Source organism: Taudactylus pleione, unplaced genomic scaffold (assembly GCF_031769625.1).
Source record: "Taudactylus pleione unplaced genomic scaffold, aTauple2 ptg001984l, whole genome shotgun sequence".
NCBI classification, from domain to species: domain Eukaryota; kingdom Metazoa; phylum Chordata; class Amphibia; order Anura; family Myobatrachidae; genus Taudactylus; species Taudactylus pleione.
In genome coordinates, this window is record NW_028286380.1 from 942,091 (window position 1) to 969,967 (window position 27,877).

A 27,877-nucleotide genomic window follows, 5' to 3' on the forward strand; every position below is an offset into this window, starting at 1 on the left:
ACACCCCCCTCTCCCCCCCCCACCAGGTGTATAGCATGGGTCCTCCTACACCCCCCACCAGGTGTATAGCATGGGTCCTCCTACCCCCCCCACCAGGTGTATAGCATGGGTCCTCCTACCCCCCCCACCAGGTGTATAGCATGGGTCCTCCTACACCCCCCCCACCAGGTGTATAGCATGGGTCCTCCTACACCCCCCCCACCAGGTGTATAGCATGGGTCCTCCTACACCCCCCACCAGGTGTATAGCATGGGTCCTCCTACACCCCCCACCAGGTGTATAGCATGGGTCCTCCTACCCCCCCCACCAGGTGTATAGCATGGGTCCTCCTACACCCCCCACCAGGTGTATAGCATGGGTCCTCCTACACCCCCCACCAGGTGTATAGCATGGGTCCTCCTACACCCCCCACCAGGTGTATAGCATGGGTCCTCCTACACCCCCCTCTCCCCCCCCCCACCAGGTGTATAGCATGGGTCCTCCTACACCCCCCTCTCCCCCCCCCCCACCAGGTGTATAGCATGGGTCCTCCTACACCCCCCTCTCCCCCCCCCACCAGGTGTATAGCATGTGTCCTCCTACACCCCCCACCAGGTGTATAGCATGTGTCCTCCTACACCCCCCACCAGGTGTATAGCATGGGTCCTCCTACACCCCCCACCAGGTGTATAGCATGTGTCCTCCTACACCCCCCACCAGGTGTATAGCATGGGTCCTCCTACACCCCCCTCCCCCCCCACCAGGTGTATAGCATGGGTCCTCCTACACCCCCCCCACCAGGTGTATAGCATGGGTCCTCCTACACCCCCCTCCCCCCCCCACCAGGTGTATAGCATGGGTCCTCCTACACCCCCCTCCCCCCCCCACCAGGTGTATAGCATGGGTCCTCCTACACCCCCCTCCCCCCCCCCCACCAGGTGTATAGCATGGGTCCTCCTACACCCCCCTCCCCCCCCCCCACCAGGTGTATAGCATGGGTCCTCCTACACCCCCCCCCACCAGGTGTATAGCATGTGTCCTCTTACACTCCCCTCCCCCCCCCACCAGGTGTATAGCATGGGTCCTCCTACACCCCCCCCCCTCCCCCCCCCATCCAGGTGTATAGCATGGGAATGGCAGCGCGGTGTGGCAGCGTACGAGAGCGCGGTACGGCAGCGTGGCAGCGCACGAGAGCGCGGTACGGCGAACGCGGTGTGCCAGTGTACATACGAGACGGCAATGACACTAAGATATGAAGCCATAGAGAATGTGTGGGAGGAGAGTAATACATCCTCTCACCTTAGGGCCAATTTATCAAGATCTGGGCATAATATTAGCAGCCAAAGTCAGATTGCAGGATTCTGTTCTACCGAGTAGGGTGCGCAGGGGGAGGAGTCAGAGTGAGTAATCCCAGCGAGTGGGCTGTGAATAGGTCAATGGTGAGATTACAGCCTCGCTGGCCAGTACTAAGCGAGAGCCCGGCCTCAATTAGAAAGCACATAACGAGCACAATACACCCCAATAGGCCCCATCACTATGTATTCCTCCCCCTTCCCCCATCTTCCGGGCTCTGAGCAGGCCCAGGCTGCCCCACATCTAGGTCCCATTTCTATATGGCATTAATGTAGTGTCGGTCCCAGTCCTCTGTCATCTTACACATGAAGCTGCTAGAATAGGTCCCCAGGGTGAGAGGGGAGAGATCAGAGGGACCAGGGTGATGCCGGCATCCCAGTGCAGAGTAACGGAAAAGGGATGCCAGGGGGAACAGACCAGCAGGGAATAGAGTGATGGGCACTGCATGAGTATGGGCATCTGCCAAGTGTCACTTCAACACTGTGCAAAGGGATTAAAACACTGTATAGCCTCAACAGGAGGAACATCCAAAATCCACTTATGCACCAATACCACCAGAGGCACCGCACTAAGGGCCCGATTCAGACCCGCTCGCAAGCGGATCGATGGTGGCCCAGTGCACATGCGCAAGACCCGGATGGCGACGAGCAAACAGTCGCTCTGGTTCTCGTACCAAAGGGGGCATGCGGTCAATGTTCACCGCACGCCCCCTTTGGTGGGCGGGCCGGGGGGGTGGCTTCCCAGACTGAGGCATTCCCATGTGAACGCCTCAGTTTGGGGGCAGCCCCACTGACATCACGTGTGATGTCAGTGGGAGAGATTTCGGCTCTGTGAGAGCCGAAATCTCTCTGGGGCTTGCAGCAACGAGATCCTACCACAAGGGTCTGTCACAAGCCCGATGGTCGCAATGGTCTTGACCATCGCTACCATCTTCCTGGCCACTCGCTATAGCTGTGGTTTGTCACCCACAGCTATACGAGCGGCCAGGAGGCCGCTCTAAAAATGAAGGCCGGCCCTGATTCAGAGCGAGCGCTCTGTCAGAGCGTCCGGCTCTGAATCAGGCCCCAAGTCTGAGCCGGATACAGTGCTCCCCAGCCCGGACATGGCGGAGGCACGGCACTGTCTGAGCCGGATACAGGGCTCCCCAGCCCGGACATGGCGGAGGCACGGCACTGTCTGAGCCGGATACAGGGCTCCCCAGCCCGGACATGGCGGAGGCACGGCACTGTCTGAGCCGGATACAGGGCTCCCCAGCCCGGACATGGCGGAGGCACGGCACTGCGGGGCCTGGTGCATATTACAAGCAAGCAAACAGCAAGACTGGTTCTTCCCTGTAAGAGCTGTAACCCTATGAGAAGAAGGTCGACAGCGCTCTTCACCAGTAACAAATACAAGACACAAATTCATCATCAGGGAGCAGCAGTGTCACAGAGGCAATGTGTACCTCATGCCTCAGTGAGGTCACTAGATTGTAACTTCATGGATATGGGCACCGCTGCCTTCATTGTTGCTCAATACCAGAGCAGTCACCAGTTATTACATTACCTGTAACAGAAGCTCAAGCAACTATAAGACTTTGTAAATGTAGTTTATTAGAGGTCACATCAGATCCCCCCCCATCATCCCCTCCATTCAGAGACCCCCACAGGCCAGTTAGACACATCAGCTCTCCCCCTGCAGGTTTCAAGGGAGAGCATCATAAATAAGAGCCTGGAGGTGTCTGCAGTTAGGACTGAAGATTCTGGGGGTATAAAAGGGACCTTGAGCCAGACGGGAGGCATCAGCCAAACTCACAACTCCCACCATCTGTGCCGAGGGCCATCGTCCAGCACCGGACCGCAAGAATGACCAGGTCTGCGCACAGGCAGCTCTTCTACTGTACAGAACATACAGCAACAGTCTCAGTTACATGGATAAGTCAGGCAGCCTGGCATGAGGAGGGTTAATCACAAGTTGTGCGATTATGCCGCCATTACATCTTATCGTCCAGCGAAACATCGCGGAGTAGCTTCTCTATGTCCTCCAGGATGTTGATGGTTTCGAAGCGGCGACCATATCTCTTGAACGGGACACCGTCTGCACCAATCAGAAACTTCTCGAAGTTCCAGGATATGTCACTGCGTCGCACCGGGGACCAGATGATGCTCTTTGGGTCACCCATGAGAGAGACGGGGTCATCGCTGGGGTACGGGAGCTGCTCCTTCAGGAAGGTAAAGAGAGGGTGCTCCTTCTCCCCATTAACGTCACACTTCTCAAACAGGGTGAAGTTGGGCTCAAAGCCACCCCCCGGGCGTACATGCTTCAGTGAGTTCAGGATCTCCTGGTTACTGTTGTTCTCCTACAGGATGGAGACAGAACGCGCGTTACACACCAGTCACATCATATTACTGTCCGTGTACTAATACTACATATAGGTGTATGATCTACCAGGATATAGTGTAATATGGCATAGAATATAGATGTATAATGTAATACAGGGGGAACATGGCATATAACAGACTATAATACCCCATATTACATTGTACACCTGTATCATACAATAGGTCTGTTATAGGAGGGGACATGGCATATATTACATTATAACCCTATATTATACTACAGTAGTGTAATATAGGAGGAACATATTATAGTATAATATAGTGATATGATATATGGTGACAGTAGTGTACAGGAGCCCAGCACAGTGTTAATAGCGTGTAGGAGGAGGACAGGAGCCCGCACACGAAGGTGATCATAGAGAGCCCGGCACACAAGTGTGACCATAGTGATAATAGTAACAGTAGTGATCATAGTGACAGCAGTTATCTTAGTGATAGTGACAGTAGTGATCGTAGTGACAGTAGTGTGTAGGACAGGAGCCCGGCACACAAGAGTGATCATAGTGACAACAGTAATAGTGATCATAGTGACAACAGTAATAGTGATCATATTGACAGCAGTGAGGATAGTGATCATAGTAATAGTGATCATAGTGACAGTAGTAATAGTGATCATAGTGACAGTAGTAATAGTGATCATAGTGACAGTAGTAATAGTGATCATAGTGACAGTAGTAATAGTGATCATAGTGACAGTAGTGAGGATAGTGATGGTAGTGACAGTAGTAATAGTGATGATAGTGACAGCAGTAATAGTGATCATAGTGACAGTAGTGAGGATAGTGATGGTAGTCAGTAGTGAGGATAGTTATGGTAGTGACAGTAGTAATAGTGATGATAGTGACAGTAGTAATAGTGATCAGTGACAGTAGTAATAGTGATCATAGTGACAGTAGTGAGGATAGTGATGGTAGTCAGTAGTGAGGAGAGTGATCAGTGACAGTAGTGAGGATAGTGATGATAGTGACAGTAGTGAGGATAGTGATGGTAGTGACAGTAGTGAGGATAGTGACAGTAGTGAGGATAGTGACAGTAGTGAGGATAGTGATGACAGTGACAGTAGTGAGGATAGTGACAGTAGTGATCATAGTGACAGTAGTAATAGTGAGGATAGTGATCGTAGTGAGGATAGTGATGGTAGTGACAGTAGTAATAGTGATGATAGTGACAGTAGTGAGGATAGTGATGACAGTGACAGTAGTGATGGTAGTGACAGTAGTAATAGTGATCGTAGTGAGGATAGTGATGGTAGTGACAGTAGTAATAGTGACAGTAGTGAGGATAGTGGTGACAGTAGTGAGGATAGTGACAGTAGTGAGGATAGTGATGACAGTGACAGTAGTGAGGATAGTGACAGTAGTAATAGTGAGGATAGTGAGGATAGTGACAGTAGTAATAGTGAGGATAGTGACAGTAGTGAGGATAGTGATGGTGATGACAGTGACAGTAGTGAGGATAGTGATGGTAGTGACAGTAGTAATAGTGATGGTAGTGACAGTAGTAATAGTGATGGTAGTGACAGTAGTAATAGTGATGGTAGTGACAGTAGTGAGGATAGTGACAGTAGTAATAGTGATGACAGTGACAGTAGTGAGGATAGTGATGATAGTGACAGTAGTGAGGGTAGTGACAGTAGTGAGGATAGTGATGGTAGTGAGGATAGTGACAGTAGTGAGGATAGTGATGATAGTGACAGTAGTAATAGTGATCATAGTGACAGTAGTGAGGATAGTGATGGTAGTGACAGTAGTAATAGTGATCATAGTGACAGTAGTGAGGATAGTGACAGTAGTAATAGTGATGGTAGTGACAGTAGTAATAGTGATGATAGTGACAGTAGTGAGGATAGTGATGGTAGTGACAATAGTGATGGTAGTGACAGTAGTGATGGTAGTGACAGTAGTAATAGTGATGATAGTGACAGTAGTAATAGTGAGGATAGTGACAGTAGTGAGGATAGTGATGACAGTGACAGTAGTGAGGATAGTGATCATAGTGACAGTAGTGATCATAGTGACAGTAGTGATCATAGTGACAGTAGTGATCATAGTGACAGTAGTGAGGATAGTGACAGTAGTGAGGATAGTGACAGCAGTAATAGTGATCATAGTGACAGTAGTGAGGATAGTGATCGTAGCGAGGATAGTTATGGTATTGACAGCAGTAACAGTGATCATAGTGACAGTAGTGAGGATAGTGATGGTAGTCAGTAGTGAGGATAGTGATGGTAGTGACAGCAGTAATAGTGATCATAGTGACAGTAGTGAGGATAGTGATGGTAGTCAGTAGTGAGGATAGTGATCGTAGTGAGGATAGTGATGGTAGTAATAGTGATCATAGTGACAGTAGTGAGGATAGTGATGGTAGTGACAGTAGTAATAGTGAGGATAGTGACAGTAGTGAGGATAGTGACAGTAGTGAGGATAGTGACAGTAGTGACAATAGTGATGGTAGTGACAGTAGTAATAGTGATCATAGTGACAGTAGTGAGGACAGTGATGGTAGTGATCAGTGACAGCAGTAATAGGGATCATAGTGACAGTAGTGATGATAGTGACAGTAATGATCATAGTGATGATAGTGACAGCAGTGATCAGTGAGGATAGTGATCAGTGAGGATAGTGATGATAGTGACAGTAGTGAGGATAGTGATGACAGTGACAGTAGTGATAGTGATCATGGTGACAGTAATGATCATAGTGACAGTAGTGAGGATAGTGACAGTAGTGAGGATAGTGATGACAGTGACAGTAGTGATAGTGACAGTAGTGAGGATAGTGACAGTAGTGAGGATAGTGACAGTAGTGAGGATAGTGATGATAGTGACAGTAGTGAGGATAGTGATGACAGTGACAGTAGTAATAGTGTTCATAGTGACAGTAGTGAGGATAGTGATGGTAGTGACAGTAGTAATAGTGTTCATAGTGACAGTAGTGAGGATAGTGATGGTAGTGACAGTAGTAATAGTGAGGATAGTGATCGTAGTGAGGATAGTGATGGTAGTGACAGTAGTAATAGTGATGATAGTGACAGTAGTGAGGATAGTGATGACAGTGACAGTAGTGATGGTAGTGACAGTAGTAATAGTGATCGTAGTGAGGATAGTGATGGTAGTGACAGTAGTAATAGTGATCGTAGTGAGGATAGTGATGGTAGTGACAGTAGTAATAGTGACAGTAGTGAGGATAGTGGTGACAGTAGTGAGGATAGTGATGATAGTGACAGTAGTGAGGATAGTGATGGTAGTGACAGTAGTAATAGTGAGGATAGTGATCGTAGTGAGGATAGTGATGATAGTGACAGTAGTGAGGATAGTGATGACAGTGACAGTAGTAATAGTGATGATAGTAGTAATAGTGATCATAGTGACAGTATTGAGGATAGTGATGATAGTGACAGTAGTGATGACAGTGACAGTAGTGAGGATAGTGACAGTAGTGAGGATAGTGATGGTAGTGACAGTAGTGAGGATAGTGATGGTAGTGACAGTAGTGAGGATAGTGATGGTAGTGACAGTAGTGAGGATAGTGATGGTAGTGACAGTAGTAATAGTGATGATAGTGACAGTAGTGAGGATAGTGATGGTAGTGACAGTAGTAATAGTGATGGTAGTGAGGATAGTGACAGTAGTAATAGTGATCATAGTGACAGTAGTGAGGATAGTGATGGTAGTCAGTAGTGAGGATAGTGATCGTAGTGAGGATAGTGATGGTAGTAATAGTGATGATAGTGACAGTAGTGAGGATAGTGACAGTAGTGACAGTAGTAATAGTGATCATAGTGACAGTAGTGAGGACAGTGATGGTAGTGATCAGTGACAGCAGTAATAGGGATCATAGTGACAGTAGTGATGATAGTGACAGTAATGATCATAGTGATGATAGTGACAGCAGTGATCAGTGAGGATAGTGATCAGTGAGGATAGTGATGATAGTGACAGTAGTGAGGATAGTGATGGTAGTGACAGTAGTAATAGTGATGATAGTGACAGTAGTGAGGATAGTGATGGTAGTGATAGTGATCATAGTGACAGTAGTGAGGATAGTGATGACAGTGACAGTAGTGAGGATAGTGATGGTAGTGACAGTAGTAATAGTGATCATAGTGACAGTAGTGAGGATAGTGATGGTAGTGACAGTAGTAATAGTGAGGATAGTGATCGTAGTGAGGATAGTGATGGTAGTGACAGTAGTAATAGTGATGGTAGTGAGGATAGTGATGATAGTGACAGTAGTGAGGATAGTGATGGTAGTGACAGTAGTAATAGTGATCATAGTGACAGTAGTGAGGATAGTGACAGTAGTAATAGTGAGGATAGTGATGGTAGTGACAGTAGTAATAGTGATGGTAGTGACAGTAGTAATAGTGATGGTAGTGACAGTAGTAATAGTGATGGTAGTGAGGATAGTGATGATAGTGATCGTAGTGATGGTAGTGACAGTAGTAATAGTGATGATAGTGACAGTAGTGAGGATAGTGATGACAGTGACAGTAGTGAGGATAGTGATGACAGTGACAGTAGTGAGGATAGTGACAGTAGTGATGACAGTGACAGTAGTGAGGATAGTGATGATAGTGACAGTAGTGAGGATAGTGACAGTAGTGAGGATAGTGATGGTAGTGACAGTAGTAATAGTGATGACAGTGACAGTAGTGAGGATAGTGATGGTAGTGACAGTAGTAATAGTGATCATAGTGACAGTAGTGAGGATAGTGACAGTAGTAATAGTGAGGATAGTGATGGTAGTGACAGTAGTAATAGTGATGGTAGTGACAGTAGTAATAGTGATGGTAGTGACAGTAGTAATAGTGATGATAGTGACAGTAGTGAGGATAGTGATGACAGTGACAGTAGTGAGGATAGTGACAATAGTGATGGTAGTGACAGTAGTAATAGTGATGATAGTGACAATAGTGATGGTAGTGACAGTAGTAATAGTGATGGTAGTAGAGTAGTGAGGATAGTGATGGTAGTCAGTAGTGAGGATAGTGATGGTAGTGACAGTAGTGAGGATAGTGACAGTAGTGAGGATAGTGACGGTAGTGAGGATAGTGAGGATAGTGATGGTAGTGACAGTATTGAGGATAGTGATCATAGTGACAGTAGTGAGGATAGTGATGATAGTGACAGTAGTGAGGATAGTGATGGTAGTGACAGTAGTAATAGTGATGATAGTGACAGTAGTGAGGATAGTGACAGTAGTGAGGATAGTGATGACAGTGACAGTAGTGATGGTAGTGACAGTAGTAATAGTGATCGTAGTGAGGATAGTTATGGTAGTGACAGTAGTAATAGTGACAGTAGTGAGGATAGTGGTGACAGTAGTGAGGATAGTGATGATAGTGACAGTAGTGATCATAGTGACAGTAGTGAGGATAGTGATGGTAGTGACAGTAGTAATAGTGAGGATAGTGATCGTAGTGAGGATAGTGATGGTAGTGACAGTAGTAATAGTGATGGTAGTGAGGATAGTGATGATAGTGACAGTAGTGAGGATAGTGACAGTAGTAATAGTGAGGATAGTGATGGTAGTGACAGTAGTAATAGTGATGGTAGTGACAGTAGTAATAGTGATGGTAGTGACAGTAGTAATAGTGATGGTAGTGACAGTAGTAATAGTGATGGTAGTGAGGATAGTGATGATAGTGATCGTAGTGATGGTAGTGACAGTAGTAATAGTGATCATAGTGACAGTAGTGAGGATAGTGATGGTAGTGACAGTAGTGAGGATAGTGATGGTAGTGACAGTAGTGAGGATAGTGATGGTAGTGACAGTAGTGAGGATAGTGATGGTAGTGACAGTAGTGAGGATAGTGATGGTAGTGACAGTAGTAATAGTGATGACAGTGACAGTAGTGAGGATAGTGACGGTAGTGACGGTAGTAATAGTGAGGATAGTGACAGTAGTAATAGTGACAGTAGTGAGGATAGTGATGGTAGTGACAGTAGTAATAGTGATGATAGTGACAGTAGTGAGGATAGTGATGGTAGTGACAATAGTGATGGTAGTGACAGTAGTAATAGTGATGATAGTGACAATAGTGATGGTAGTGACAGTAGTAATAGTGATGATAGTGACAGTAGTGAGGATAGTGAGGATAGTGACAGTAGTAATAGTGATGGTAGTGACGGTAGTAATAGTGACAGTAGTGAGGATAGTGATGGTATTGACAGTAGTGATGGTAGTGACAGTAGTAATAGTGATGGTAGTAGAGTAGTGAGGATAGTGATGGTAGTGACAGTAGTGAGGATAGTGATGGTAGTGACAGTAGTGAGGATAGTGACGGTAGTGAGGACAGTGATGGTAGTGATCAGTGACAGCAGTAATAGGGATCATAGTGACAGTAGTGAGGATAGTGATGGTAGTGACAGTAGTGAGGATAGTGACAGTAATGATCATAGTGATGATAGTGACAGCAGTGATCAGTGAGGATAGTGATCAGTGAGGATAGTGATCAGTGAGGATAGTGATCAGTGAGGATAGTGACAGTAGTGATCAGTGACAGCAGTAATAGTGATGATAGTGATCATAGTGACAGTAGTGAGGATAGTGATGGTAGTGACAGTAGTAATAGTGAGGATAGTGACAGTAGTGAGGATAGTGACAGTAGTAATAGTGATCATAGTGATGGTAGTGACAGTAGTAATAGTGATCATAGTGACAGTAGTGAGGACAGTGATGGTAGTGATCAGTGACAGCAGTAATAGGGATCATAGTGACAGTAGTGAGGATAGTGATGGTAGTGACAGTAGTGAGGATAGTGACAGCAGTAATAGTGATCATAGTGACAGTAGTGAGGATAGTGATGGTAGTCAGTAGTGAGGATAGTTATGGTAGTGACAGTAGTAATAGTGATCATAGTGACCGTAGTGAGGATAGTGACCGTAGTGAGGATAGTGATCGTAGTGAGGATAGTGATCATAGTGAGGATAGTTATGGTAGTGACAGTAGTAATAGGGATCATAGTGACAGTAGTGAGGATAGTGACAGTAATGATCATAGTGATGATAGTGACAGCAGTGATCAGTGAGGATAGTGATGATAGTGACAGTAGTGAGGATAGTGATGATAGTGACAGTAGTGAGGATAGTGATGACAGTGACAGTAGTGATAGTGAGGATAGTGACAGTAGTGAGGATAGTGACAGTAGTGAGGATAGTGACAGTAGTGAGGATAGTGACAGTAGTGAGGATAGTGATGACAGTGACAGTAGTGAGGATAGTGATGGTAGTGACAGTAGTAATAGTGAGGATAGTGATGACAGTGACAGTAGTGAGGATAGTGATGATAGTGACAGTAGTAATAGTGATCATAGTGACAGTAGTGAGGATAGTGATGGTAGTGACAGTAGTAATAGTGTTCATAGTGACAGTAGTGAGGATAGTGATGGTAGTGACAGTAGTAATAGTGAGGATAGTGATCGTAGTGAGGATAGTGATGGTAGTGACAGTAGTAATAGTGATGATAGTGACAGTAGTGAGGATAGTGATGACAGTGACAGTAGTGATGGTAGTGACAGTAGTAATAGTGATCGTAGTGAGGATAGTGATGGTAGTGACAGTAGTAATAGTGATCGTAGTGAGGATAGTTATGGTAGTGACAGTAGTAATAGTGACAGTAGTGAGGATAGTGGTGACAGTAGTGAGGATAGTGATGATAGTGACAGTAGTGATGATAGTGACAGTAGTGAGGATAGTGATGACAGTGACAGTAGTGAGGATAGTGATGACAGTGACAGTAGTGAGGATAGTGATGGTAGTGACAGTAGTAATAGTGAGGATAGTGACAGTAGTGAGGATAGTGATGACAGTGACAGTAGTAATAGTGACAGTAGTGAGGATAGTGGTGACAGTAGTGATGATAGTGACAGTAGTGAGGATAGTGACAGTAGTGAGGATAGTGACAGTAGTGAGGATAGTGATGACAGTGACAATAGTGAGGATAGTGATGACAGTGACAGTAGTGAGGATAGTGATGATAGTGACAGTAGTAATAGTGATCATAGTGACAGTAGTGAGGATAGTGATGGTAGTGACAGTAGTAATAGTGTTCATAGTGACAGTAGTGAGGATAGTGATGGTAGTGACAGTAGTAATAGTGAGGATAGTGATCGTAGTGAGGATAGTGATGGTAGTGACAGTAGTAATAGTGATGATAGTGACAGTAGTGAGGATAGTGATGACAGTGACAGTAGTGATGGTAGTGACAGTAGTAATAGTGATCGTAGTGAGGATAGTGATGGTAGTGACAGTAGTAATAGTGATCGTAGTGAGGATAGTTATGGTAGTGACAGTAGTAATAGTGACAGTAGTGAGGATAGTGGTGACAGTAGTGAGGATAGTGATGATAGTGACAGTAGTGATGATAGTGACAGTAGTGAGGATAGTGATGACAGTGACAGTAGTGAGGATAGTGATGACAGTGACAGTAGTGAGGATAGTGATGGTAGTGACAGTAGTAATAGTGAGGATAGTGACAGTAGTGAGGATAGTGATGACAGTGACAGTAGTAATAGTGACAGTAGTGAGGATAGTGGTGACAGTAGTGATGATAGTGACAGTAGTGAGGATAGTGACAGTAGTGAGGATAGTGACAGTAGTGAGGATAGTGATGACAGTGACAGTAGTGAGGATAGTGATGATAGTGACAGTAGTGAGGATAGTGATAGTAGTGAGGATAGTGATGGTAGTGACAGTAGTGAGGATAGTGATGGTAGTGACAGTAGTGAGGATAGTGATGATAGTGACAGTAGTGAGGATAGTGATGGTAGTGACAGTAGTAATAGTGATGGTAGTGAGGATAGTGACAGTAGTAATAGTGACAGTAGTGATGATAGTGACAGTAGTGAGGATAGTGATGGTAGTGACAGTAGTAATAGTGATGATAGTGACAGTAGTGAGGATAGTGATGATAGTGATCATAGTGACAGTAGTGATGACAGTGACAGTAGTGAGGATAGTGATGGTAGTGACAGTAGTAATAGTGATCATAGTGACAGTAGTGAGGATAGTGATGGTAGTGACAGTAGTAATAGTGAGGATAGTGATCGTAGTGAGGATAGTGATGGTAGTGACAGTAGTAATAGTGATGGTAGTGAGGATAGTGATGATAGTGACAGTAGTGAGGATAGTGATGGTAGTGACAGTAGTAATAGTGATCATAGTGACAGTAGTGAGGATAGTGACAGTAGTAATAGTGAGGATAGTGATGGTAGTGACAGTAGTAATAGTGATGGTAGTGACAGTAGTAATAGTGATGGTAGTGACAGTAGTAATAGTGATGGTAGTGACAGTAGTAATAGTGATGATAGTGACAGTAGTGAGGATAGTGATGACAGTGACAGTAGTGATGGTAGTGACAGTAGTAATAGTGATCGTAGTGAGGATAGTTATGGTAGTGACAGTAGTAATAGTGATCATAGTGACAGTAGTGAGGATAGTGACAGTAGTAATAGTGAGGATAGTGATGGTAGTGACAGTAGTAATAGTGATGGTAGTGACAGTAGTAATAGTGATGGTAGTGACAGTAGTAATAGTGATGGTAGTGACAGTAGTAATAGTGATGGTAGTGACAGTAGTAATAGTGATGGTAGTGACAGTAGTAATAGTGATGGTAGTGATAGTAGTAATAGTGATGGTAGTGAGGATAGTGATGATAGTGATCGTAGTGATGGTAGTGACAGTAGTAATAGTGAGGATAGTGACAGTAGTGAGGATAGTGATGACAGTGACAGTAGTGAGGATAGTGACAGTAGTGAGGATAGTGATGGTAGTGAGGATAGTGATGGTAGTGACAGTAGTAATAGTGATGACAGTGACAGTAGTGAGGATAGTGAGGATAGTGACAGTAGTGATGACAGTGACAGTAGTGAGGATAGTGATGATAGTGACAGTAGTGAGGATAGTGATGGTAGTGACAGTAGTGAGGATAGTGATGGTAGTGACAGTAGTGAGGATAGTGATGGTAGTGACAGTAGTGAGGATAGTGATGGTAGTGACAGTAGTGAGGATAGTGACGGTAGTGAGGATAGTGATGATAGTGACAGTAGTAATAGTGATCATAGTGACAGTAGTGAGGATAGTGATGGTAGTGACAGTAGTAATAGTGATCATAGTGACAGTAGTGAGGATAGTGATGGTAGTGACAGTAGTGAGGATAGTGACAGTAGTGAGGATAGTGACAGTAGTGACAGTAGTAATAGTGATGACAGTGACAGTAGTGAGGATAGTGATGATAGTGACAGTAGTAATAGTGATGACAGTGACAGTAGTGAGGATAGTGATGATAGTGAAAGTAGTGAGGATAGTGATGGTAGTGACAGTAGTGAGGATAGTGATGACAGTGACAGTAGTGAGGATAGTGATGACAGTGACAGTAGTGATCATAGTGAGGATAGTGACAGTAGTAATAGTGACAGTAGTGAGGATAGTGACAGTAGTGAGGATAGTGATGGTAGTGACAGTAGTGAGGATAGTGATGGTAGTGACAGTAGTGAGGATAGTGACGGTAGTGAGGATAGTGATGATAGTGACAGTAGTAATAGTGATCATAGTGACAGTAGTGAGGATAGTGATGGTAGTGACAGTAGTAATAGTGATCATAGTGACAGTAGTGAGGATAGTGATGGTAGTGACAGTAGTGAGGATAGTGACAGTAGTGAGGATAGTGACAGTAGTGACAGTAGTGAGGATAGTGATGGTAGTGACACTAGTGAGGATAGTGATGACAGTGACAGTAGTGAGGACAGTGACAGTAGTGAGGATAGTGATGATAGTGACAGTAGTGAGGATAGTGATGACAGTGACAGTAGTGATCATAGTGAGGATAGTGACAGTAGTAATAGTGATGGTAGTGACAGTAGTGATCATAGTGAGGATAGTGACAGTAGTAATAGTGATGATAGTGACAGTAGTGAGGATAGTGATGGTAGTGACAATAGTGATGGTAGTGACAGTAGTGAGGGTAGTGACAGTAGTGAGGGTAGTGACAGTAGTAATAGTGATGATAGTGACAGTAGTGATGGTAGTGACAGTAGTAATAGTGATGACAGTGACAGTAGTAATAGTGATGATAGTGACAGTAGTGAGGATAGTGATGATAGTGACAGTAGTGAGGATAGTGATGGTAGTGACAGTAGTGAGGATAGTGATGGTAGTGACAGTAGTGAGGATAGTGATGACAGTGACAGTAGTGAGGATAGTGATGATAGTGACAGTAGTGAGGATAGTGATGATAGTGACAGTAGTGAGGATAGTGATGGTAGTGACAGTAGTGAGGATAGTGATGGTAGTGACAGTAGTAATAGTGATGACAGTGACAGTAGTGAGGATAGTGATGGTAGTGACAGTAGTAATAGTGATGGTAGTGACAGTAGTAATAGTGACGGTAGTGACGGTAGTAATAGTGATGATAGTGACAGTAGTAATAGTGACAGTAGTGAGGATAGTGATGGTAGTGACAGTAGTAATAGTGATGATAGTGACAGTAGTGAGGATAGTGATGGTAGTGACAATAGTGATGGTAGTGACAGTAGTAATAGTGATGATAGTGACAATAGTGATGGTAGTGACAGTAGTAATAGTGATGATAGTGACAGTAGTGAGGATAGTGATGGTAGTGACAGTAGTAATAGTGATCATAGTGACAGTAGTGAGGATAGTGACAGTAGTAATAGTGAGGATAGTGATGGTAGTGACAGTAGTAATAGTGATGATAGTGACAATAGTGATGGTAGTGACAGTAGTAATAGTGATGATAGTGACAGTAGTGAGGATAGTGATGGTAGTGACAGTAGTAATAGTGATCATAGTGACAGTAGTGAGGATAGTGACAGTAGTAATAGTGAGGATAGTGATGGTAGTGACAGTAGTAATAGTGATGATAGTGACAGTAGTGAGGATAGTGATGGTAGTGACAGTAGTGATGGTAGTGACAGTAGTAATAGTGATGGTAGTAGAGTAGTGAGGATAGTGATGGTAGTCAGTAGTGATGGTAGTCAGTAGTGAGGATAGTGATGGTAGTCAGTAGTGAGGGTAGTCAGTAGTGAGGATAGTGATGGTAGTCAGTAGTGAGGATAGTGATGGTAGTGACAGTAGTGAGGATAGTGACGGTAGTGAGGACAGTGATGGTAGTGATCAGTGACAGCAGTAATAGGGATCATAGTGACAGTAGTGAGGATAGTGATGGTAGTGACAGTAGTGAGGATAGTGACAGTAATGATCATAGTGATGATAGTGACAGCAGTGATCAGTGAGGATAGTGATCAGTGAGGATAGTGATCAGTGAGGATAGTGACAGTAGTGATCAGTGACAGCAGTAATAGTGATGATAGTGATCATAGTGACAGTAGTGAGGATAGTGATGGTAGTGACAGTAGTAATAGTGAGGATAGTGACAGTAGTGATGATAGTGACAGTAGTGAGGATAGTGAGGATAGTGACAGTAGTAATAGTGATGGTAGTGACGGTAGTAATAGTGACAGTAGTGAGGATAGTGATGGTAGTGACAGTAGTGATGGTAGTGACAGTAGTAATAGTGACAGTAGTGAGGATAGTGATGGTAGTCAGTAGTGAGGATAGTGATGGTAGTCAGTAGTGAGGATAGTGATGGTAGTCAGTAGTGAGGATAGTGATGGTAGTGACAGTAGTGAGGATAGTGACGGTAGTGAGGACAGTGACGGTAGTGATCAGTGACAGCAGTAATAGGGATCATAGTGACAGTAGTGAGGATAGTGACAGTAATGATCATAGTGATGATAGTGACAGCAGTGATCAGTGAGGATAGTGATCAGTGAGGATAGTGATCAGTGAGGATAGTGACAGTAGTGATCAGTGACAGCAGTAATAGTGATGATAGTGATCATAGTGACAGTAGTGAGGATAGTGATGGTAGTGACAGTAGTAATAGTGAGGATAGTGACAGTAGTGAGGATAGTGACAGTAGTAATAGTGATCATAGTGATGGTAGTGACAGTAGTAATAGTGATCATAGTGACAGTAGTGAGGACAGTGATGGTAGTGATCAGTGACAGCAGTAATAGGGATCATAGTGACAGTAGTGAGGATAGTGATGGTAGTGACAGTAGTGAGGATAGTGACAGCAGTAATAGTGATCATAGTGACAGTAGTGAGGATAGTGATGGTAGTCAGTAGTGAGGATAGTTATGGTAGTGACAGTAGTAATAGTGATCATAGTGAGGATAGTGATCATAGTGAGGATAGTGATCATAGTGAGGATAGTGATCATAGTGAGGATAGTGATCATAGTGAGGATAGTGATCATAGTGATCATAGTGAGGATAGTGATCATAGTGAGGATAGTGAGGATAGTGATCATAGTGACAGTAGTGAGGATAGTGATGGTAGTCAGTAGTGAGGATAGTGATGGTAGTCAGTAGTGAGGATAGTGATGGTAGTCAGTAGTGAGGATAGTGATGGTAGTCAGTAGTGAGGATAGTGATGGTAGTCAGTAGTGAGGATAGTGATGGTAGTCAGTAGTGAGGATAGTGATGGTAGTCAGTAGTGAGGATAGTGATGGTAGTCAGTAGTGAGGATAGTGATGGTAGTCAGTAGTGAGGATAGTGATCGTAGCGAGGATAGTTATGGTAGTGACAGCAGTAATAGTGATCATAGTGACAGTAGTGAGGATAGTGATGGTAGTCAGTAGTGAGGATAGTGATCGTAGTGAGGATAGTGATGGTAGTGACAGTAGTAATAGTGATCATAGTGACAGTAGTGAGGATAGTGATGGTAGTGACAGTAGTAATAGTGAGGATAGTGACAGTAGTGAGGATAGTGACAGTAGTGAGGATAGTTATGGTAGTGACAGTAGTAATAGTGATGATAGTGACAGTAGTAATAGTGATGATAGTGACAGTAGTGAGGATAGTGATGATAGTGACAGCAGTAATAGTGATCATAGTGACAGTAGTGAGGATAGTGATGGTAGTCAGTAGTGAGGATAGTTATGGTAGTGACAGCAGTAATAGTGATCATAGTGACAGTAGTGAGGATAGTGATGGTAGTTCGTAGCGAGGATAGTTATGGTAGTGACAGCAGTAATAGTGATGATAGTGAGTAGTGAGGATAGTGATGGTAATGACAGTAGTAATAGTGATCATAGTGACAGTAGTGAGGATAGTGATGGTAGTGACAGTAGTAATAGTGATCATAGTGACAGTAGTGAGGACAGTGATGGTAGTGATCAGTGACAGCAGTAATAGTGATCATAGTGACAGTAGTGAGGATAGTGATGGTAGTCAGTAGTGAGGATAGTGATGGTAGTGACAGTAGTAATAGTGATGATAGTGACAGCAGTAATAGTGATCATAGTGACAGTAGTGAGGATAGTGATGGTAGTCAGTAGTGAGGATAGTTATGGTAGTGACAGTAGTAATAGTGATGATAGTGACAGTAGTGATCATAGTGACAGTAGTGAGGATAGTGACAGTAATGAGGATAGTGACAGTAATGAGGATAGTGATCATAGTGACAGTAATGAGGATAGTGACAGTAATGAGGATAGTGATCAGTGACAGCAGTAATAGTGATCATAGTGACAGTAGTGAGGATAGTGATGGTAGTCAGTAGTGAGGATAGTGATGGTAGTGACAGTAGTAATAGTGATGATAGTGACAGCAGTAATAGTGATCATAGTGACAGTAGTGAGGATAGTGATGGTAGTCAGTAGTGAGGATAGTGATGGTAGTGACAGTAGTAATAGTGATCATACTGACAGTAGTGAGGATAGTGATGGTAGTGACAGTAGTAATAGTGATGATAGTGACAGTAGTGATCATAGTGACAGTAGTGAGGATAGTGATCATAGTGACAGTAGTGAGGATAGTGATCAGTGACAGCAGTAATAGTGATCATAGTGACAGTAGTGAGGATAGTGATGGTAGTCAGTAGTGAGGATAGTGACAGTAGTGAGGATAGTGACAGCAGTAATAGTGATCATAGTGACAGTAGTGAGGATAGTGATGGTAGTCAGTAGTGAGGATAGTTATGGTAGTGACAGTAGTAATAGTGATGATAGTGACAGTAGTGATCATAGTGACAGTAGTGAGGATAGTGACAGTAGTGAGGATAGTGATCATAGTGACAGTAATGAGGATAGTGATCAGTGACAGCAGTAATAGTGATCATAGTGACAGTAGTGAGGATAGTGATGGTAGTCAGTAGTGAGGATAGTTATGGTAGTGACAGTAGTAATAGTGATGATAGTGACAGTAGTGATCTTAGTGACAGTAGTGAGGATAGTGACAGTAATGAGGATAGTGATCATAGTGACAGTAATGAGGATAGTGATCAGTGACAGCAGTAATAGTGATCATAGTGACAGTAGTGAGGATAGTGATGGTAGTCAGTAGTGAGGATAGTGATGGTAGTGACAGTAGTAATAGTGATGATAGTGACAGTAGTGAGGATAGTGATCATAGTGACAGTAGTGAGGATAGTGATCAGTGACAGCAGTAATAGTGATCATAGTGACAGTAGTGAGGATAGTGATGGTAGTCAGTAGTGAGGATAGTGATGGTAGTGACAGTAGTAATAGTGATGATAGTGACAGTAGTGATTATAGTGACAGTAGTGAGGATAGTGATCATAGTGACAGTAGTGAGGATAGTGATCAGTGACAGCAGTAATAGTGATCATAGTGACAGTAGTGAGGATAGTGATCAGTGACAGCAGTAATAGTGATCATAGTGATGGTAGTGAGGATAGTGATGATAGTGACAGTAGTAATAGTGACAGTAGTGAGGATAGTGACAGTAGTGAGGATAGTGATGGTAGTGACAGTAGTAATAGTGATGATAGTGACAGTAGTGAGGATAGTGATGACAGTGACAGTAGTGATAGTGATCATAGTGACAGTATTGAGGATAGTGATGACAGTGACAGTAGTGAGGATAGTGATGACAGTGACAGTAGTGAGGATAGTGATGACAGTGACAGTAGTGAGGATAGTGATGACAGTGACAGTAGTAATAGTGATCATAGTGACAGTAGTGAGGATAGTGATGGTAGTGACAGTAGTAATAGTGTTCATAGTGACAGTAGTGAGGATAGTGATGGTAGTGACAGTAGTAATAGTGAGGATAGTGATCGTAGTGAGGATAGTGATGGTAGTGACAGTAGTAATAGTGATGACAGTGACAGTAGTGAGGATAGTGATGACAGTGACAGTAGTAATAGTGATCATAGTGACAGTAGTGAGGATAGTGATGGTAGTGACAGTAGTAATAGTGTTCATAGTGACAGTAGTGAGGATAGTGATGGTAGTGACAGTAGTAATAGTGAGGATAGTGATCGTAGTGAGGATAGTGATGGTAGTGACAGTAGTAATAGTGATCATAGTGACAGTAGTGAGGATAGTGATGGTAGTGACAGTAGTGAGGATAGTGGTGACAGTAGTGAGGATAGTGATGGTAGTGACAGTAGTGAGGATAGTGATGATAGTGACAGTAGTGAGGATAGTGACAGTAGTGAGGATAGTGATGACAGTGACAGTAGTGAGGATAGTGATGACAGTGACAGTAGTGAGGATAGTGATGACAGTGACAGTAGTGAGGATAGTGATGATAGTGACAGTAGTGAGGATAGTGATGGTAGTGACAGTAGTAATAGTGATGATAGTGACAGTAGTGAGGATAGTGATGGTAGTGACAGTAGTAATAGTAGTGACAGTAGTGAGGATAGTGACAGTAGTGAGGATAGTGAGGATAGTGACAGTAGTGAGGATAGTGATGGTAGTGAGGATAGTGACAGTAGTAATAGTGACAGTAGTGATGATAGTGACAGTAGTGAGGATAGTGATGGTAGTGACAGTAGTAATAGTGATGATAGTGACAGTAGTAATAGTGATGATAGTGACAGTAGTGAGGATAGTGACAGTGAGGATAGTGACAGTAGTGATCATAGTGACAGTGAGGATAGTGACAGTAGTGAGGATAGTGACGGTAGTCAGTAGTGATGATAGTGACAGTAGTGAGGATAGTGATGGTAGTGACAGTAATAGTGATCATAGTGACAGTAGTGAGGATAGTGATGGTAGTGACAGTAGTAATAGTGATGATAGTGACAGTAGTGAGGATAGTGATGACAGTGACAGTAGTGAGGATAGTGACAGTAGTGATGACAGTGACAGTAGTGATGACAGTGACAGTAGTGAGGATAGTGATGACAGTGACAGTAGTGAGGACAGTGATGATAGTGACAGTAGTGAGGATAGTGATGATAGTGACAGTAGTAATAGTGATCATAGTGAAAGTAGTGAGGATAGTAATGGTAGTGACAGTAGTAATAGTGAGGATAGTGATCGTAGTGAGGATAGTGACAGTAGTAATAGTGAGGATAGTGATGGTAGTGAGGATAGTGATGATAGTGACAGTAGTGAGGATAGTGACAGTAGTAATAGTGAGGATAGTGATGGTAGTGACAGTAGTAATAGTGATGACAGTGACAGTAGTGAGGATAGTGACCGTAGTGAGGATAGTGACAGTAGTAATAGTGAGGATAGTGATGGTAGTGAGGATAGTGATGATAGTGACAGTAGTGAGGATAGTGACAGTAGTAATAGTGAGGATAGTGATGGTAGTGACAGTAGTAATAGTGATGACAGTGACAGTAGTGATCATAGTGACAGTAGTGATCATAGTGATGGTAGTGACAGTAGTAATAGTGATGACAGTGACAGTAGTGAGGATAGTGATGGTAGTGACAGTAGTGAGGATAGTGATGGTAGTGACAGTAGTGAGGATAGTGATGGTAGTGACAGTAGTAATAGTGATGACAGTGACAGTAGTGAGGATAGTGATGGTAGTGACAGTAGTAATAGTGATCATAGTGACAGTAGTGATCATAGTGACAGTGAGGATAGTGACAGTAGTGAGGATAGTGACGGTAGTCAGTAGTGAGGATAGTGACAGTAGTAATAGTGATGGTAGTGACAGTAGTAATAGTGATGGTAGTGACAGTAGTGAGGATAGTGATGGTAGTGACAGTAGTAATAGTGATGGTAGTGACAGTAGTAATAGTGATGGTAGTGACAGTAGTAATAGTGATGGTAGTGACAGTAGTGAGGATAGTGATGATAGTGACAGTAGTAATAGTGATGATAGTGACAGTAGTGAGGATAGTGATGGTAGTGACAGTAGTGATGACAGTGACAGTAGTGAGGATAGTGATGGTAGTGACAGTAGTAATAGTGATGACAGTGACAGTAGTGAGGATAGTGATGGTAGTAATAGTGATGACAGTGACAGTAGTGAGGATAGTGATGGTAGTGACAGTAGTGAGGATAGTGATGGTAGTGACAGTAGTAATAGTGATGACAGTGACAGTAGTGAGGATAGTGATGGTAGTGACAGTAGTGATGATAGTGACAGTAGTGATGATAGTGACGGTAGTGACAGTAGTGATGATAGTGACAGTAGTGATGATAGTGACAGTAGTAATAGTGATGGTAGTGACAGTAGTGAGGATAGTGATGGTAGTGACAGTAGTGAGGATAGTGACAGTAGTAATAGTGATGGTAGTGACAGTAGTGAGGATAGTGATGGTAGTGACAGTAGTGATGGTAGTGACAGTAGTAATAGTGAGGATAGTGACAGTAGTGAGGATAGTGATGGTAGTGACAGTAGTAATAGTGATGACAGTGACAGTAGTGATCATAGTGACAGTAGTGATGGTAGTGACAGTAGTAATAGTGATGGTAGTGACAGTAGTGATGATAGTGACAGTAGTGATGGTAGTGACAGTAGTAATAGTGATGGTAGTCAGTAGTGAGGATAGTGATGGTAGTCAGTAGTGAGGATAGTGATGGTAGTCAGTAGTGATGGTAGTCAGTAGTGATGGTAGTCAGTAGTGAGGATAGTGATGGTAGTCAGTAGTGAGGATAGTGATGGTAGTGACAGTAGTGAGGATAGTGACAGTAGTGAGGACAGTGATGGTAGTGATCAGTGACAGCAGTAATAGGGATCATAGTGACAGTAGTGAGGATAGTGATGGTAGTGACAGTAGTGAGGATAGTGACAGCAGTAATAGTGATCATAGTGACAGTAGTGAGGATAGTTATGGTAGTGACAGTAGTAATAGTGATCATAGTGACAGTAGTAATAGTGATCATAGTGAGGATAGTGATCATAGTGAGGATAGTGATCATAGTGAGGATAGTGATCATAGTGAGGATAGTGATGGTAGTCAGTAGTGAGGATAGTGATGGTAGTCAGTAGTGAGGATAGTGATGGTAGTCAGTAGTGAGGATAGTGATCGTAGCGAGGATAGTTATGGTAGTGACAGCAGTAATAGTGATCATAGTGACAGTAGTGAGGATAGTGATGGTAGTCAGTAGTGAGGATAGTGATGGTAGTGACAGCAGTAATAGTGATCATAGTGACAGTAGTGAGGATAGTGATGGTAGTCAGTAGTGAGGATAGTGATCATAGTGAGGATAGTGATGGTAGTGACAGTAGTAATAGTGATCATAGTGACAGTAGTGAGGATAGTGATGGTAGTGACAGTAGTAATAGTGAGGATAGTGACAGTAGTGAGGATAGTGACAGTAGTGAGGATAGTGACAGTAGTGAGGATAGTTATGGTAGTGACAGTAGTAATAGTGATGATAGTGACAGTAGTAATAGTGATGATAGTGACAGTAGTGAGGATAGTGACGGTAGTGACAGTAGTGATCATAGTGACAGCAGTAATAGTGATCATAGTGACAGTAGTGAGGATAGTGATGGTAGTCAGTAGTGAGGATAGTTATGGTAGTGACAGCAGTAATAGTGATCATAGTGACAGTAGTGAGGATAGTGATGGTAGTCAGTAGTGAGGATAGTGATCGTAGCGAGGATAGTTATGGTAGTGACAGCAGTAATAGTGATCATAGTGACAGTAGTGAGGATAGTGATGGTAATGACAGTAGTAATAGTGATCATAGTGACAGTAGTGAGGATAGTGATGGTAGTGACAGTAGTAATAGTGATGATAGTGACAGTAGTGATCATAGTGACAGTAGTGAGGATAGTGATCATAGTGACAGTAGTGAGGATAGTGATCATAGTGACAGTAGTGAGGATAGTGATCAGTGACAGCAGTAATAGTGATCATAGTGACAGTAGTGAGGATAGTGATGGTAGTGACAGTAGTAATAGTGATCATAGTGACAGTAGTGAGGACAGTGATGGTAGTGATCAGTGACAGCAGTAATAGGGATCATAGTGACAGTAGTGAGGATAGTGATGGTAGTCAGTAGTGAGGATAGTGACAGTAGTGAGGATAGTGACAGCAGTAATAGTGATCATAGTGACAGTAGTGAGGATAGTGATGGTAGTCAGTAGTGAGGATAGTTATGGTAGTGACAGTAGTAATAGTGATGATAGTGACAGTAGTGATGATAGTGACAGTAGTGAGGATAGTGACAGTAGTGAGGATAGTGACAGTAGTGAGGATAGTGACAGTAGTGAGGATAGTGATCATAGTGACAGTAATGAGGATAGTGACAGTAGTGAGGATAGTGATCATAGTGACAGTAATGAGGATAGTGACAGTAATGAGGATAGTGATCAGTGACAGCAGTAATAGTGCTCATAGTGACAGTAGTGAGGATAGTGATGGTAGTCAGTAGTGAGGATAGTGATGGTAGTGACAGTAGTAATAGTGATGATAGTGACAGTAGTGAGGATAGTGATCATAGTGACAGTAGTGAGGATAGTGATCAGTGACAGCAGTAATAGTGATCATAGTGACAGTAGTGAGGATAGTGATGGTAGTCAGTAGTGAGGATAGTGATGGTAGTGACAGTAGTAATAGTGATCATACTGACAGTAGTGAGGATAGTGATGGTAGTGACAGTAGTAATAGTGATGATAGTGACAGTAGTGATCATAGTGACAGTAGTGAGGATAGTGATGGTAGTCAGTAGTGAGGATAGTGATCAGTGACAGCAGTAATAGTGATCATAGTGATGGTAGTGAGGATAGTGAGGATAGTGACAGTAGTGAGGATAGTGATGGTAGTGACAGTAGTAATAGTGATGGTAGTGATGATAGTGACAGTAGTGAGGATAGTGATGACAGTGACAGTAGTAATAGTGTTCATAGTGACAGTAGTGAGGATAGTGATGGTAGTGACAGTAGTAATAGTGTTCATAGTGACAGTAGTGAGGATAGTGATGGTAGTGACAGTAGTAATAGTGAGGATAGTGATGGTAGTGACAGTAGTAATAGTGATGATAGTGACAGTAGTAATAGTGATGGTAGTGATGATAGTGACAGTAGTGAGGATAGTGATGACAGTGACAGTAGTAATAGTGTTCATAGTGACAGTAGTGAGGATAGTGATGGTAGTGACAGTAGTAATAGTGTTCATAGTGACAGTAGTGAGGATAGTGATGGTAGTGACAGTAGTAATAGTGAGGATAGTGATCGTAGTGAGGATAGTGATGGTAGTGACAGTAGTAATAGTGATGATAGTGACAGTAGTAATAGTGATGGTAGTGATGATAGTGACAGTAGTGAGGATAGTGATGACAGTGACAGTAGTAATAGTGTTCATAGTGACAGTAGTGAGGGTAGTGATGGTAGTGACAGTAGTAATAGTGATCGTAGTGAGGATAGTGATGGTAGTGACAGTAGTGAGGATAGTGATGATAGTGACAGTAGTGAGGATAGTGATGACAGTGACAGTAGTGAGGATAGTGATGACAGTGACAGTAGTGAGGATAGTGATGACAGTGACAGTAGTGAGGATAGTGATGACAGTGACAGTAGTGAGGATAGTGATGACAGTGACAGTAGTGAGGATAGTGATGGTAGTGACAGTAGTGAGGATAGTGATGGTAGTGACAGTAGTAATAGTGATGATAGTGACAGTAGTGAGGATAGTGATGGTAGTGACAGTAGTAATAGTGATGATAGTGACAGTAGTAATAGTAGTGACAGTAGTGAGGATAGTGACAGTAGTGAGGATAGTGATGGTAGTGACAGTAGTAATAGTGATGGTAGTGAGGATAGTGACAGTAGTAATAGTGACAGTAGTGAGGATAGTGATGATAGTGACAGTAGTGAGGATAGTGATGGTAGTGACAGTAGTAATAGTGATGATAGTGACAGTAGTGAGGATAGTGATGGTAGTGATAGTGATCATAGTGACAGTAGTGATCATAGTGACAGTAGTGAGGATAGTGATGGTAGTGAGTATAGTGATGGTAGTGACAGTAGTAATAGTGATGATAGTGACAGTAGTAATAGTGATGATAGTGACAGTAGTGAGGATAGTGATGGTAGTGACAGTAATAGTGATCATAGTGACAGTAGTGAGGATAGTGATGGTAGTGACAGTAGTAATAGTGATGATAGTGACAGTAGTGAGGATAGTGATGACAGTGACAGTAGTGAGGATAGTGATGATAGTGACAGTAGTGATGATAGTGACAGTAGTGAGGACAGTGACAGTAGTGAGGACAGTGACAGTAGTGAGGATAGTGATGACAGTGACAGTAGTGAGGACAGTGATGATAGTGACAGTAGTGAGGACAGTGATGATAGTGACAGTAGTAATAGTGATCATAGTGACAGTAGTGAGGATAGTGATGGTAGTGACAGTAGTAATAGTGAGGATAGTGATCGTAGTGAGGATAGTGACAGTAGTAATAGTGAGGATAGTGATCGTAGTGAGGATAGTGATGGTAGTGACAGTAGTAATAGTGATGGTAGTGAGGATAGTGATGATAGTGATGGTAGTGAGGATAGTGATGATAGTGACAGTAGTGAGGATAGTGATGATAGTGACAGTAGTGAGGATAGTGATGATAGTGACAGTAGTGAGGATAGTGATGATAGTGACAGTAGTGAGGATAGTGATGGTAGTGAGGATAGTAATAGTGATCATAGTGACAGTAGTGAGGATAGTGACAGTAGTAAAAGTGAGGATAGTGATGGTAGTGACAGTAGTAATAGTGATGATAGTGACAGTAGTGAGGATAGTGATGATAGTGACAGTAGTAATAGTGAGGATAGTGATCGTAGTGAGGATAGTGATGGTAGTGACAGTAGTAATAGTGATGGTAGTGAGGATAGTGAGGATAGTGACAGTAGTGATCATAGTGATGGTAGTGACAGTAGTAATAGTGATGGTAGTGACAGTAGTGAGGATAGTGATGGTAGTGACAGTAGTAATAGTGATGACAGTGACAGTAGTGAGGATACTGATGATAGTGACAGTAGTAATAGTGATCATAGTGACAGTAGTGAGGATAGTGATGGTAGTGACAGTAATAGTGATGATAGTGACAGTAGTGAGGATAGTGACAGTAGTAATAGTGATGGTAGTGAGGATAGTGACAGTAGTAATAGTGACAGTAGTGAGGATAGTGATGATAGTGACAGTAGTGAGGATAGTGATGGTAGTGACAGTAGTGAGGATAGTGATGGTAGTGATAGTGATCATAGTGACAGTAGTGATCATAGTGACAGTAGTGAGGATAGTGATGGTAGTGACAGTAGTAATAGTGATGATAGTGACAGTAGTAATAGTGATGATAGTGACAGTAGTGAGGATAGTGATGGTAGTGACAGTAATAGTGATCATAGTGACAGTAGTGAGGATAGTGATGGTAGTGACAATAGTAATAGTGATGATAGTGAGGATAGTGATGATAGTGACAGTAGTGAGGATAGTGATGACAGTGACAGTAGTAATAGTGATGGTAGTGAGGATAGTGACAGTAGTAATAGTGATGATAGTGACAGTAGTGAGGATAGTGATGACAGTGACAGTAGTGAGGATAGTGATGATAGTGACAGTAGTGAGGATAGTGACAGTAGTGAGGACAGTGACAGTAGTGAGGACAGTGACAGTAGTGAGGATAGTGATGGTAGTGACAGTAGTAATAGTGATCATAGTGACAGTAGTGAGGATAGTGATGGTAGTGACAGTAGTAATAGTGATCATAGTGACAGTAGTGAGGATAGTGACAGTAGTAATAGTGAGGATAGTGATCGTAGTGAGGATAGTGATGGTAGTGACAGTAGTAATAGTGATGGTAGTGAGGATAGTGATGATAGTGACAGTAGTGAGGATAGTGATGGTAGTGAGGATATTAATAGTGATCATAGTGACAGTAGTGAGGATAGTGACAGTAGTAATAGTGAGGATAGTGATG

At 43.0% G+C, this 27,877-nt stretch overlaps 1 protein-coding gene across 1 annotated transcript in view; it reads right to left on the reverse strand.

Annotated features, from left to right (window-relative positions):
* Positions 1-2,904: 2,904 nt before the first annotated feature.
* Positions 2,905-27,877, reverse strand: part of GPX1 (glutathione peroxidase 1) — a 38,063-nt gene continuing 13,090 nt past the window's right edge. Inside the window, exon 2 of the mRNA XM_088465368.1 lies at positions 2,905-3,670. Within this exon, the coding sequence (XP_088321494.1) occupies positions 3,305-3,670 (366 nt within the window). The 3' untranslated portion in view covers positions 2,905-3,304. The remainder of the gene's footprint in view (positions 3,671-27,877) is intronic.